The 13,186-nt window shown below is 39.7% G+C and overlaps 2 protein-coding genes across 2 annotated transcripts; one reads left to right on the plus strand and one right to left on the minus strand.

Annotated features, from left to right (window-relative positions):
* Positions 1-306: 306 nt before the first annotated feature.
* On the minus strand, positions 307-3,189 carry cbln2b (cerebellin 2b precursor). Its single transcript, XM_033986310.2, has 4 exons — positions 2,960-3,189; positions 2,107-2,617; positions 1,538-1,657; positions 307-1,461 (listed from the first exon to the last, which is right to left on the minus strand). The coding sequence occupies exons 2-4, from the start codon at positions 2,407-2,409 to the stop codon at positions 1,264-1,266; spliced, it is 621 nt and encodes a 206-aa protein (XP_033842201.1). The 5' UTR covers positions 2,410-2,617; positions 2,960-3,189; the 3' UTR covers positions 307-1,263.
* A 2,348-nt stretch (positions 3,190-5,537) lies between these two features.
* Positions 5,538-12,900, plus strand: fbxo15 (F-box protein 15). The gene is made up of 9 exons (XM_033986320.2): positions 5,538-5,698; positions 6,221-6,325; positions 6,399-6,635; positions 10,241-10,438; positions 11,205-11,337; positions 11,413-11,495; positions 12,072-12,217; positions 12,333-12,457; positions 12,622-12,900. Exons 1-9 carry the CDS (start codon positions 5,598-5,600, stop codon positions 12,889-12,891), a joined length of 1,398 nt encoding a protein of 465 aa, XP_033842211.2. The 5' UTR covers positions 5,538-5,597; the 3' UTR covers positions 12,892-12,900.
* The last annotated feature ends 286 nt before the right edge of the window (positions 12,901-13,186 follow it).

A 13,186-nucleotide genomic window follows, 5' to 3' on the forward strand; every position in this document is an offset into this window, starting at 1 on the left:
ATACGCTTTGCAGTGCATGATGGGATACGTGTGGACACTGTTCTGAGTGGAGGAGGGGGTGCATCAGATCAGACGTAACCTGTGAGGGAGAGGAGGAGGAGGAAGACCTGTGTGCTGTGCGTGGAAATACTCTAGGATTAGAAAAGTGAACTCTGTGCCACACCCCGGTAAAAGGCAATGAACCTCTAACGATTTACTCATAATTGTATAAAATAGTGACTTCTTTGACTTTAGTTTATGCGTACATTTAATATAATATCTGAGCGTGGAGATGTTAATAAAATTATCATACTTTTTTTTAGTTTTGTACAGTCTAAAAGAGTCAGGTAATGAATCTATTATTGCTGAAGTAGAGAAAGAGGCCGTGTGTTTCAGCACCATGGACAGCGACCCGCCCACACCATTGTTTAGTGAAGTGCTCTCACTCCGGCCTATTACACACATTTACAAACTCACAACTCAAGCACAGCCGCGTGTAAAGAAGTGCCCATTGCGCATAGCCTATACAATACAATATCTTTTTATTTAGCGGGACATATAGGGATTTTTCTAGTATTTTCACAATGTACATTTTGTGAGCAATGTCACTGAACATTAAATCAGTCAAAGCTACGCAGATCCGAAATGTAACACACAATAATGTGAATATGCACTCTTTATAAATGATAGAATTATATTTGAATAAAAGGGCTCTAATTCCAGCTGGCAGAAATATGTCGCCTTTTTTCTTTTTAAATAAATTCGTAGGCGGCCTATATTTGGCTTCATTTTCAAAAAGCATCCAAACGCAACACCATTGACTGCACAAAAAACATAACGAAAAAAAACAAAACAAAAAAAAAACTTCCATTCGTGCAAAAAATGCCACTGACTGGCCTTAAAAGCACTTCATCTCTGGATGTCCGTAATCCACCAAACTTCACTTGGACGGGTTTCATATATTCTTTAAGGCTATACAAACATAAAATAGAGCATGACACACCTTTTCTTCTCAAGTTATTTGTTCATTTGCAGAAAATCGCCTCTTTGTCTCTGGGCAAAGTTTGTTTCCAAAAATGAGAACAAATCCACAACGCGCCATGATCAATCCGTCATCCAAATAGCATGATACTTCTGAAATATGCAACTCCATGTTCGTAGATAGTTTAGGTTTACAGGTTTTTGTCGGCTTCCTTTGCGGAGAGTTAACAGTTAGTCAAAAGAAGTCAAAAAAGAGATGGCGAGTGGTGTGTGTTGGTCTGGACGTGGTTCTGAGCCGCTCGATTATAAAGGAAACACTAGAAAGCCTGAGAAGGTGGAGTATTTCCATCCGCCCATTAAGGTGCCCCTCTCCAGCTTCAGATAGACCCGGTCGTCCCGCTCCACCATCAGCAGCACGCCGTTACTGGCAGCCTCCCGCGTCACGTCCTGGTCCCCGGCGAAGGCTGATATCACTGGATAATCGTTCTGCATCAGGTTCACCTGTAAAAGGAGCACGCCAGCAGGGTTAAAACTTCTGCTTAACGCGGCACAACACACACCCAGTGCGCTCACTTACTTGAATGGTTTGTCTGTTGTAGACCTTGACAACGTGAAAACTGAAACTATATATTCCCCTCCGTGGAGCTTGGAAAACACTTGCTTTCAGATCGAAATGGTTGCCGATATTCACTAAAACCTGTAAAAACAAAGGTTTAAGACAGAGATCATCTTTGCTCAGAAAATATTTTGCACATCGGGATTGAGCAAAAACATTTAAACTGTGAGAACATGAGGATGAACCAACATAACACTGTTTTAATGTAATTTAAAGCACATCACATTTAACCAGTCCGGCCCTAATCCGCGCGCACAGTGAGATCAATATGAAACTGAAACAGATCTGCTGTAGAGGGTCTTACTCATTCCCAACAGCAGATCATTCCACATTCCATATTCCAAGCAAGACTTTATCTGATCTTACCCCTTTAGTCATAAGGAACAAATCAAAAACTAACCTAAAACTATTTGGTTTGAGTTGATATCTGGTCTAAAAGTCTCCATACACTGTGCGTTCATCCACATTCAGGCATGCGTAAAAAGGGGAGTCCCAAGTTTTACTCTCGACTCCTGGACTGGACGCCTCACCTGGTCAAAGTAGATGGTCATGGATGTGTTGCTCATCTCGGAGGGCTCATGGTTGGTCCCACGCACGGCTGAGAACGCCACTTTGGCACCGGCTGAGCGAACAGAAATCCCCAGTGACGAAGTAACGGCTCCGTCAGAGGAAGGGTTCGAGTCGCAGACCACGAGACACTTCCCCTCCAGAACGATGGGTTCCGTGTCGTTCTGACCGAGGCACAGAGCCACACCGCATCCCAAGAGGAGCAGCAGAGCGAGCGGCAGCATGGCGCACGACGATCCCTGGCAGCGCGCTGGCACCATGGTCATGGCACAAAAGGACGACCGCTAGCCGCTCCCTTTTTGGAGAATGCGTTTGCTCTTCTCGATCCACACTCAATTTCCCCTTGTTTCCTTTCCTTGCTCTTGTGTCTCTGTGTCAAACCCCCTCTGACACGCGCGCTCACGCTCTCACTCCCCTCCCTCTTATGCGTCTTGGGTTGGTTTGGGAAGAATATTCAGGCAACAGCTATAAATCCTGTTAGTTGAAGGAGAAAAATACCATGTCAGGCTAAAATCATAAATGCTCTTTTTTGGTTCTTTCTTAAACGACATGTTTAGTTCGTGCGTAAAAGCTCACCGTGCGTAAAAGGAGATAATATGTCCAAACTCCAAATACTTGAACCTTTTGCAGTCAGAGTACAAGCTTGGTGCATTTTTTGAGCACCACATTACGCTTGACTTTGTTTCTGTGTTTTTTGTTTGTATTTGAAACTAAAGGCTAAATAGCACCACACATTGCAGTCTTTTCTACCTGCGATGAAATCAGTTTAATTTCCTGCAGTTAGTTTTGTAAATAAAGCAAAAAAACACGGCATACCTGTTCTCTCCATCCCGCAGCTGCTCTGCCTTATCTCTCCCAGACTCAAATGATCTGCGCTCACAGATCACTGGTCCGAATAGTGTAGTCTAAACTGCCTTTCGAGGGACAACTCACGCCCATTCTGATGTGCGTACAGACACTACAATAACTCCTCAGAAGCGTCCCCCGAAGCAATTAAAAACGAAAGGCTGTTGTTTAAAGATTATTCACGTGAGAGAACCAAACTAACGGGACCTCACTGGACGCCAAAGACAACTGGCGTCATAAATACTTTCTCACGGCTCATGTGATTCATTTGGAGTGAAGTAAGCAGTGGTGGATAAAGTTACACAGCACATTCCGCATAGTTTTCACTTCAAAATCAACAAAGCGTCTTTAATTCCAGAAGAGGATTGACTCAAACACAGATACTCGCGCGCCATCCAGTGGAGGAACGTGTTCATGATTTCTGTTTGAGGTAAAATATCAGTCAGGGCTTTTGGATCATTGTTTCAGATTAAAAAAAATGTCCTTGGATTACTTCTGCTTCAATAGTCTGGTTTTAGTCCAGTTTTAAATGAAGTTTCCATGAATAAAAACAAAAAAACAATAGATGTGTGCACACGCTCCATTTAGTTTTGAGATGCTTTCTGCTAAATGAACATTTGACTATTAAAATAAGAATAATAATGGGTCTCTTTTAACTTTTATTCATGAATACGACTTGATTAGTTATATTTTAAAGATGGCGTAATTACAAGTCCTCTGTGACCTGGCAGTTTTAGTGGATGACACATGAGTCAAATACATATTAAAGACATCAAGCTTTCTCCCAATGACACAGAAAATGTCCATATTTCACAGATAATGAATGGCTTCTCCTCTGTTCCTGACGTGCCTCAGCCTTTGAAGAGCTTCATAGAGGTTTTAGTGGTCCTCAGCACCTCTGACAGGGCTTTAGAAGTGGCCAGTACACCACACTAACGTTAATGAGCTGCCATCTTTTCTCCATTGTCTGCTTTTATTATGCAGGGCTCTCACATTCACATGCAGCGGAAGTTACTCTGTTGAATTTATTTATGTCTTCAGTTAATACAGCCTACTTCATGTCATAAACAATACTTTTGACATACAGTGATACATTTGAGCTTGGAATAGGGGCGTGTGATATGCTAAAAATCCATTTCAGTTCAATTTTCTTTTCTTTCATTTTTTTTTCTTTTATCAAAATGTATGTAAACTAGCTACACACAGCATCAAACTGGTAATAAAGACTATCTACTCTGTTTTTTCATAGAGTTCATGCTTCAATGTGGATGTTTAAATCCACCTGTCACTCATTCAGATCCTGACAGAAGAAGTTATGGTCTGTGTTTATAATAACATTCATAATAGTAACAGCTTCCAGAGAAGCACAGAATCACAATAAAAACACACAAAAAACATACTGAAGCATGGATCAAATCATAATGTGATTTTAATCCTTTTATCGACCTGCCCTATTGTAAAATGTAAATGTAATAAAAGCTTATGGGCCAAATGAGTAAATACTTTGATGACTTAAAATGACACAAACATGTTTATATTTGTGTGTTCTGTGGTCATCTCTAGGTCTTGCTGCTAAGACTTGTGTTGTACATTTAAACATGGTGATCTTCCTCCTGGCGCACACTGTCAGAGCTGACTGACAAACCAAGCGGAAGAGTGACATGACGTGTGCATGAGCGAGAGAGAGGAACATCCAGCCGTGTGGCCTGCGTGGATGTAGCTCTGCCCAAAACAGAGTTCACTTACACAGGCAACAGCAAGCTGATAGTCAGACTCATGACAGTGATGTCCTCTGACTGGCTGCCAGCCCGCTGGATTTAAGAAACGGGAAGGTCACTCATGTTGTGAGATCTGTGTGCTTTAGAAAAACCTCTCTTTGGATTCATCTTTGGATTCTGAAATTGAAATTCTCTTCATTAAGTGGCTATTTAATTCAGAGATGTATTTAACGCTAACCAAGTAAGATCAAATACAGTCCATCCCCCAGAGTGCACTCACATGGCCATATGTCCATTCTAAAATGTGTCCATCTGTAAGACAGTCCATCTGGCTGCGCTCACATTCAAATGCATCAGCATCTTCAGAGCTCCAAAGGTCACAGTGTGCCCCAGCTCCACTTCTCCTGGCTCCTACATAATGACTTTATTATTGGAAATGCTCTCCTCTCTGGACTTGGGCAGGCTACTTCAATCAGATCTAGTCTATAATTGCACTTAAAGTCCCTGTTTGTAATTAGACTGAGTCGACCCTGTTGTTTTCTCACACAACAGCCCTAGATGCGTCTACATGACTGACATTACTGTTGAACCAAAGCGTTTACATCTAATCAAAGCAGTAGACAACTCATTGTGCAGTCACGCTGTGATCAGAGGAGAAATGTGCAGTTTTACTTTTTAGACTCCTACCGGAAGTTCAGGTGGGAGCAGTGGATCTTTACACAAAATCACCATGGCGACACGATACAAACTGGGCAGATTAGCGTTAGCCACACATTTAGCCTAATCCAGTCTACTTTGCGAAGTCATGGAAACAAAGAAGCCCGAGAACATGAAAATGCTCGAATAAGTTATCGTGACTGTCAAGGAGGTCAGAAAAACCGGGGAGACAAATGGCGGCACCAAAACCCGCTGTTTGCGCAGTGAGGGCAAAAAGCACAGCGAAAAGAGCGGACAAATCATCTCGACCATGTGCTCGGAACTGGATGGAGAGGTAACGTGTTAGATTCAATCCTGTGCGTAAAGCTCAACCGTGACTCGCTCCAGCTTTACGCACAAGGCTGAACTGTGCGTAAAGTTGCGTAAAGTTTTCAGTGGGCACCAGGACAGCGTTTAACAAATCAATATAAAGCACGTGAAAGCTAACTCCAATAGCAGCCTAACTGAATGTCATAATGAAATCACAAGAGTTACGAGAAGATCCTTGAATTTCCCCAGCGGCAGGGCGGTAGGGAACTTATTGAAGTGACTGAACTCAGTATTGCAACACAGTGCAGCCTATTGCACTGACCACCTATTGATACAGCTTCATGTCTGTCAAGAATATCGTTATGCTCAGAGTGGACTGACAGGGACACTCAGTTGTAGGGCTGTGTGGTTCTCTAGAGTTGCCAGTCCCTCCTACTCTCTGTCTGTATGAAGTAAAACAGACTGATTTGTGCTTATAAAGTCCTGCATTGACTTTGGCATAATCACTAGTATTGTTTACAGTGTTGTCTAATCACCCTTTGCGTAGGTTGCCAGTTGAGATCCTCATTAAGATCCTGTCATACCTCGACGTTGCTGCTCTTTTCAGTCTAAGCCACGTCAACAGTCTCTTCTACGAACTCGCCAGTGACAAGTAAGTGTTTAATGTTGTGTTTTTTTAATGCAAATCGAACAAAAACATATGTGATTCTTCTTTATGATTGCAGTGCTTTGTGGCATAAGATCTTCCTGAAAGAATTTGGAGGAAAAGAAAGAAAGGACCATCCCGAATTTGTGCGGGACTTGTTAAAGAAGACGGCTGATATCCAGGATCTTGGTGTTGGACACTGGAAGAGGCTGTATTTCAAAACAGGAGCTGATTATGACATGGACAAGTGGAAGAAAAGTCTCCGCATTATCAACCCCGACACTGGACTGCCAAGTAAAACAGAGCAAGTACTCAGGTATGAAAGGGGAAGTCAGTTTTCTTTGCCCATGTTACTCTGTTTTCTGATGTCATAATGTCGTTTCCTCATCAAAAACAGACCTGGAGTTGCGTTTTGTTTCATTCATACACATTTAAAACACAAACCTCCATATTTAAGATGAGTTTTTCTCCAAAATGAAAAAAAAAAACCTGATTACTTTATAAGATGTGACAGGGGCCTCATTGTATCTCTATCGGCAGCACAGGCCAATCTGCAGCAACACAACACTTTCCAAAGATTGCTCCTACATTCACTCTGTCACAATCTCACCTGCACAGTAAACATTGTATTACTTGTTAACAAAAGAAATGAACATAATCCGTGATAAGAAAACTATGTTATAGAAGCGAACGAGACAAAGTTATAATTAATTCACATGATTTGTTGTTATTTTTATGTAAAGTTCATGTTAGTTTGACCACAATATTCACTCAAAACAATATTCACTCAAAACACTTTTAATTGCATTTATTATTTCACTTTCCCACCTGGCGAAAATGAATACTGTCCAAAATGAAAAAAAAAAAAAAAAAATCTGAGTACTTTGTAAGATGTGACACAGGTGATTGTCTGTTTCTATTTCTTAGCTTCAGTTTCAGTCATTTTAAAAGGCCCATATTACACTATTCTCTATGTTATAAAGTTGTTTCCTCATCACAAACAGACCTGGAGTTGTGTTTTGTTTCATTCACACATCTTTAACACACAAAACTCTCACATTTGGGCTGAGTTCTTCTCTCAGACTGAAAACACTCTGTTCCACCTTGTGATGTCATGTGGTAATACAGGAAGTGATCCACTGTGTTTTTAAACTCCATACACCTTCACTAGAGTCATTTGGATACTTTCAGCGCCGGAATTGCCAATCTTTACAGAAAAAAAGGCCAAAGGTAGCTGTTAACTTGAAAACTACCACTTCATGACATTATAAAGTGGGACAGAGATTTGGAGATGTTGACAAACTAATAATAAAAAGGTTTCTCAAACATGTGAATGAAACAAAACACAACTCCGGGTATGTTTCTAAGGAGGTAACATGGCTTAAAGCTTAACATAGGAACTTTAAACATTCAAATCAAATGCATCTACGTATATATTCTTCATACAAACTATACTTTCCTCTCTTTCGTCTGCATATCCCCTTTGTGTGTTTTGGTCCACATCACACCCACTCCACAGACTACAGTGTATCTACATCACCATCTGTTTTGTATGCTTTGTACAATAGGAGGCAGTGAGGTGCAGAAATATCCCGGGAATCCCCAATGCCTTTCTCTCCAAACATAGCAAAACTTTATAGCCATGTTGTCAAGAAAGTTGAGAGTGGAGAGACTATTTGAAATCAAAAAGAAAAAGCAGTTTTATGTTCCCTTCTTCTCTTTTTTATGACACTGTTATTAAAGGTGAGAGTAGAGGTGTGTGTCTGGTAGTGTTGTCTGCTCAGGGGGATGCCGAGCGTGTGGGGAAAGCTCCTTGCTGTCTTCACCGCGGTATCGGCCCTGTTTTCATAACCTCTGATTAGAAGCTGTGCACCACTCAATTCTGGAGCTCTGTATCCTCCGCTGTTACTGAGAGGAAGGCGAAATAATTGTGTTCCTTGCTGAGGCAGTCTGAATTGTTGAAATAAATTACTTAGCTCCTCTAGCCTTCATCTGCACCACACAAACACACGCACACGTACTAACACACATACCCGCCCATAGTATCCCAGGCTTCCCACTCCCGAGACATGTCCCCGTGGGGTTTTGTCTGCTGGAGCTCTCCCCATTTACCTTGGTAATAATCATTCCACTAGACACCCCTCACTCGCGCTCAGTGGAGTCCAATCCCAGAGGTAATACCAGTCCTCCCTCACTGCTCCGGGTTTTTCTCACCTAATTGATACTGGATGGGGCCTGGCTGCTGCATCGCTGTAGCAACATCTCGAGATCGAACCAAACCAAGAATTTAATTCCAATACTTGATATATATATGTATTTCACTGCTTATTCTTGATTTTGTACACGGCAGCACAGTAGATGACTCACTGTGTCTCAAACTTTGAAGGGCGATATAAGATGTGCCTTTATTAGTCCCACAGTGGGGAAATTCCAGTATAATGCTCAAGTAAATATATAGAAGCTAATTTATGCCACTTACACAACAACCCAAGAGCAGATTTAAACCACAAAAAGTATTCTAAATGTGCAATATTAAAAAATAATAATAATCATGAACTGCAAAAATAAACAGCAGAAAGAATGAAATACTGTAGTACTTAGTTTGCATCTGTAATGGATCAGATGAGTCATTTATTTAACCTTTCACAGCTTAAATCTTTTCACGTTGCCAAAAAATAACCAAATAATTTCCCAGTAGTGCAAAGAAAAAGTACAGATGATAAATATTGACTCCCCCCAAAACCATATTGTTCCAGCTTTCATCTATTTAATGATAAGTTGATATAGTTTTTATTGTGATAGGCCTAATCAAACCAAACAGTCACTTTTATTAAAATGATAAAACAGAAAATAAACAAGCGATTGAAATTCAAATGAAATAAAATAAAGACTACCCATTTATTTATTTATTTATTTTTTATTTTATTTTGTTATGTAGAATATTTCAGTTTGTGCCATTGTTTTAATATTTATTATGAAGTGTCCTCCAGTGAAGTATTCATTTTATTTGTGTAGTGTTTTTGGTGACATCCACAGTTCCCTGTCCACTGCCGGATCTTTAAAAATGTACATTTTAGTGTGACTCATAGAGATAAAACTGGGCAGGAAGCAGTGACACTAACAGTGAAGCTGTTCTACACAGAGCCTGTTTTTATAGTTAGAATATAATGTACGTCAGATGCCTTTCTATTTTCAGCCATTGTAGTTCATAACTGGGTCAGGAATCTATAGAACACGTACCTGTAGTTTTTGGTGTCAGGGTAGAAATAATGAAAAAGATGGACCTTGTATTAGCTGATATTTCTAGATCCAATACATTAAAATATGTTGTAATTTTAAAAAATCTGGTTAATATATCTGTAGTATTTAGACCATTGTAGTTCAAAACTGGGTCAGGCATCTATATGACACATAGAAATAATGACAAAGGACCTTCAAAACAAGGGTATAGAATATTATTATTATTATTATTATTATTATTATTGTTATTATTATTATTATTATTCTTATTATTTATTTATTTATTTATTTATTTATTTATTTATTTATTTATTTATTTATTTATTTATTTATTTATTTATTTATTTTAATTATTTATTTTAATTATTTTATTTATTTATTTATTTATTCAGTCATTTATTTTGATCAAAGTTAATTTTAGAAAACTCTCAATTTGGTGCAGTTTTGGACCTTGTATTAGCTGATATTTCTAGATCCAATTCATTAAAATGTGTTCTAATTTTTAAAAATCTGGTTAATATATCTGTAGTATTTGGGTTAGTTGCATGGACTTTACACCAGATGCCATTCCTGAGCGTCTTTTCCTTTTAAACCAGCTTAAAAGTGGCACAAAGTGAACACCGAGTTGTGATTTCCTGCGTCTGCTGATGTGACTAATCGTGCACATTTTCTCTCCTATAGAAACCTTCACGTGACCTGGCAGCTGACGGTGGTGGAGCGGTCACAGCAGCGGAGCACGTTGGACCTGAGCTGGCTGAAGTTCTCGAAGACCTCGGTGACTCTGTGTTGGAGCGGCGCTTTGCCCGACCTCCACAACATCTCTGCTCTCCAGCTCCACGGGGTGAGGAGGATCGCCCTGAGCCGTACCGGTCTGAAGCAGTAAGACACTCTGCATCTCATACAAATGCATTCACATATGTTGGGTTTCCGCGGTTCTTGGGGACATTACATAGACTTTTACTTCCTGGAGTCTGATTCAAATCTTAACCATGGTCACTACTTGCCTAAACTTAACCTAAACCCCATTTTTAACCCATTTTCTATCTGAACATATCATTTTTAAACCATATTGTTGATCTGATAACTTAAGATTTACATCACTGGGACCTTTTATTTGTCCTTATGTGTTTCAGCTTCTTGTTATACGGTGCCAAAATATATTATATCATCATCATCATCATCATTCTGAAAGCCATGGAAGGTGCTAGTAGGCTGACCATCACTATCTGTAACACTGTATAAAGTGTATTTATAAAGGACTACTTCATATACTGCCGGAATATCTTAGTTACTTGTTAATCATTGATAGGGGAACATTTAATACAAGATCACATAGCCTAAGGACTGGCCGCAACTCAAATGAGATGGGGAAAAAAGAGCTTTTGGCTGTTTTTCTTCCCAAAAATGTAATATATTTCAAGGACAAGCAAAATTGGATACTTTGGTACCACAAATGCACTTTAATAATGTCATGATAAACATTTATACACATACCTGCTCCTGTTTTTAATGTTTTAAATGGACTTATGTACTTATTTATTTACCGTAGTTTGATTTTTGTTTGTATTTTAACAGATTTTAGTCAATTAAAACCATCCACACGCGCTTATTGTTTTGTAAAACGTTCTTGTCTTTTTCCCGGCAGACCAGCACAAAGATCCCTGATGTTGACTTTCCACGCGGCCACTGTACCCAAAAGCGCTCAAAAGCACATCGGTCAAGACAAACTGATCGAACTAAAGCTCCTACAGCCCGGCGTTGTTGTCGGCCTCTGGAAGGTTAGCACTGTACAAGGTTAGAATGACACTCTGAGCATTTTTAATACGATTTTCTATACGATTCTCTTCTTTCAGGACCAGTGCTCTGTTGCCTTTGTCATGTTGTGCCTTCACTCGCACAGGCTGGTGGAAAGTAGCACCAGGGGATCATCAGTCTGGTAGGCCACACTCGAGCAGGCAGCGCTGACTCACTCTCTCCTCTGTCAGATGTGCCTGTCTGTGACCTGCTTTTCACTCACTGTGGGTTTAAACGCAAAGAAGCACCACTGTATATAAATGATTCATGATTTTAAAGGTGAAACTGTATCGGGAGTTTATATTAGATTTTGTTTGAGCGCATTTTAGGTCTGTTGTGTGGTTTTGTGCACCTTCTGCTAGGAATGTTATGCAATTTCTTTTATTCCAGTAGCTTTTATGTGCAGGCAAATATATAAATTATAAGTGGATTTCAATGGTTTAACTGGTTTTCACTAGTTGCAAGTCATAAATATCACATCACCGTCTTTCACTGTGTGTAATATAAACCTATATAGCATCTTCCATATATATTTGCTCTAATATTCATCTTAAAAAATTACTTGAATTGAATTTGTGCGGCACAGTGTGGAGATGGCTCCCTCTAGTGGCGACTTATAGCGCTTCACTTGATGCAATCCACAAAAACAGTTCAATACAATATTTACTTTATAGCACCTGTAATTACATTGTGCCTTGAAATGTATTTTGATTCACAGTCCTTTCATCGAGCCGGCATCCAAGCCTCCTTTTGACGACATCGATCCTGAATACGGTCTCCATGGCTACCAGCTACACATCACTTTGCACAACATGAAACGCGAGATTATGTCCGAAAGCTACGACCAACTTTTCTGCCGTAAATGTAACGCACATTTTGCAAACACAATCGTATCAAGGCAGCTCGTGTGTCGTTAACCCTGCGACTAATTGCATGTGTGTGTGTTTGTGTATCTGTGTGTGTGTGTGTGTGTGTGTAGCTCAGATGTGCGACAGACTCATGCAGCTGACTGCCATTCACAGGAACAGGTTGTCTGAACACGCTCCTCTGTCTGGCAGCATCACTTTTTCCTGGAGGTGTGAGGCCCTGCGTGGAACTGTGCAGGTATGCCACTTCACGCCTGTTCACTCCAAATCTTACCACATAAAAGACGATAGAAACACGTTCAAGTAGTTTAAAAGGCCGTGAATAATCTGAAATAGGATTACAAAAGCAGCATACACGATTTCTAAGTCTTTACGTTATATTTTTGTTTGTGTCTTTTATAGAATTGCTGCATCATGACGCTGACTTTACTGGATGAGTTTAAGATCCCGTTGTGGTACGTTAGCTCTGCGGTTTGTCTGGAGCCGGATCATTCAGGTCACGTTGATTATAACTACGAAGGGGACTGTTTTCTCATTCAGTTTAAAGACGAGGTGGGACGGGTGAAGATGCATTTTGTACATGATGTCCAACAAGAAACTTACACAGTCACTGGTTTAGTTATTTATATTACTACTTCCAAGATCAACTCTCATTTTGGCACAAATTACTGATTAAATAAAGCAAAAAAACTACAGATTTTAGTACTTTCAGATAAGTTTTTATTGCGATTGTGAATTTCTCAGACTGTGCGTAAAGTTACATTAAAATACTGACATAAATAGCAATTAACAATTCTAACACACAAAAGGCAAGGCAAGTTTATTTGTACAGCGCAATTCAAACACAAAGTAATTCAAAGTGCTTTACAGAATAAGAAACATTAAAATCACACAAATCGAAATATAAATAATCACAAATAATCATCATAAAATTAACATTAAAACAGAAGAGAAACGTTGTAATATT

Source organism: Periophthalmus magnuspinnatus, chromosome 20 (genome assembly GCF_009829125.3).
Source record: "Periophthalmus magnuspinnatus isolate fPerMag1 chromosome 20, fPerMag1.2.pri, whole genome shotgun sequence".
Lineage (NCBI taxonomy): Eukaryota > Metazoa > Chordata > Actinopteri > Gobiiformes > Gobiidae > Periophthalmus > Periophthalmus magnuspinnatus.

Coding starts and splice junctions, on each gene's coding strand:
- cbln2b (XM_033986310.2), bottom strand. CDS start 2,409: ATGACCATGGTGCCAGCGCGCTGCCAGGGATCGTCGTGCGCCATGCTG. Junction 1,658..2,106: donor TGACCATCTACTTTGACCAG/GTGAGGCGTCCA, acceptor TTGTTTTTACAG/GTTTTAGTGAATATCGGCAA. Junction 1,462..1,537: donor ACAACAGACAAACCATTCAA/GTAAGTGAGCGC, acceptor CTCCTTTTACAG/GTGAACCTGATGCAGAACGA.
- fbxo15 (XM_033986320.2), top strand. CDS start 5,598: ATGGCGGCACCAAAACCCGCTGTTTGCGCAGTGAGGGCAAAAAGCACA. Junction 5,699..6,220: donor GCTCGGAACTGGATGGAGAG/GTAACGTGTTAG, acceptor CCCTTTGCGTAG/GTTGCCAGTTGAGATCCTCA. Junction 6,326..6,398: donor TACGAACTCGCCAGTGACAA/GTAAGTGTTTAA, acceptor TTATGATTGCAG/TGCTTTGTGGCATAAGATCT.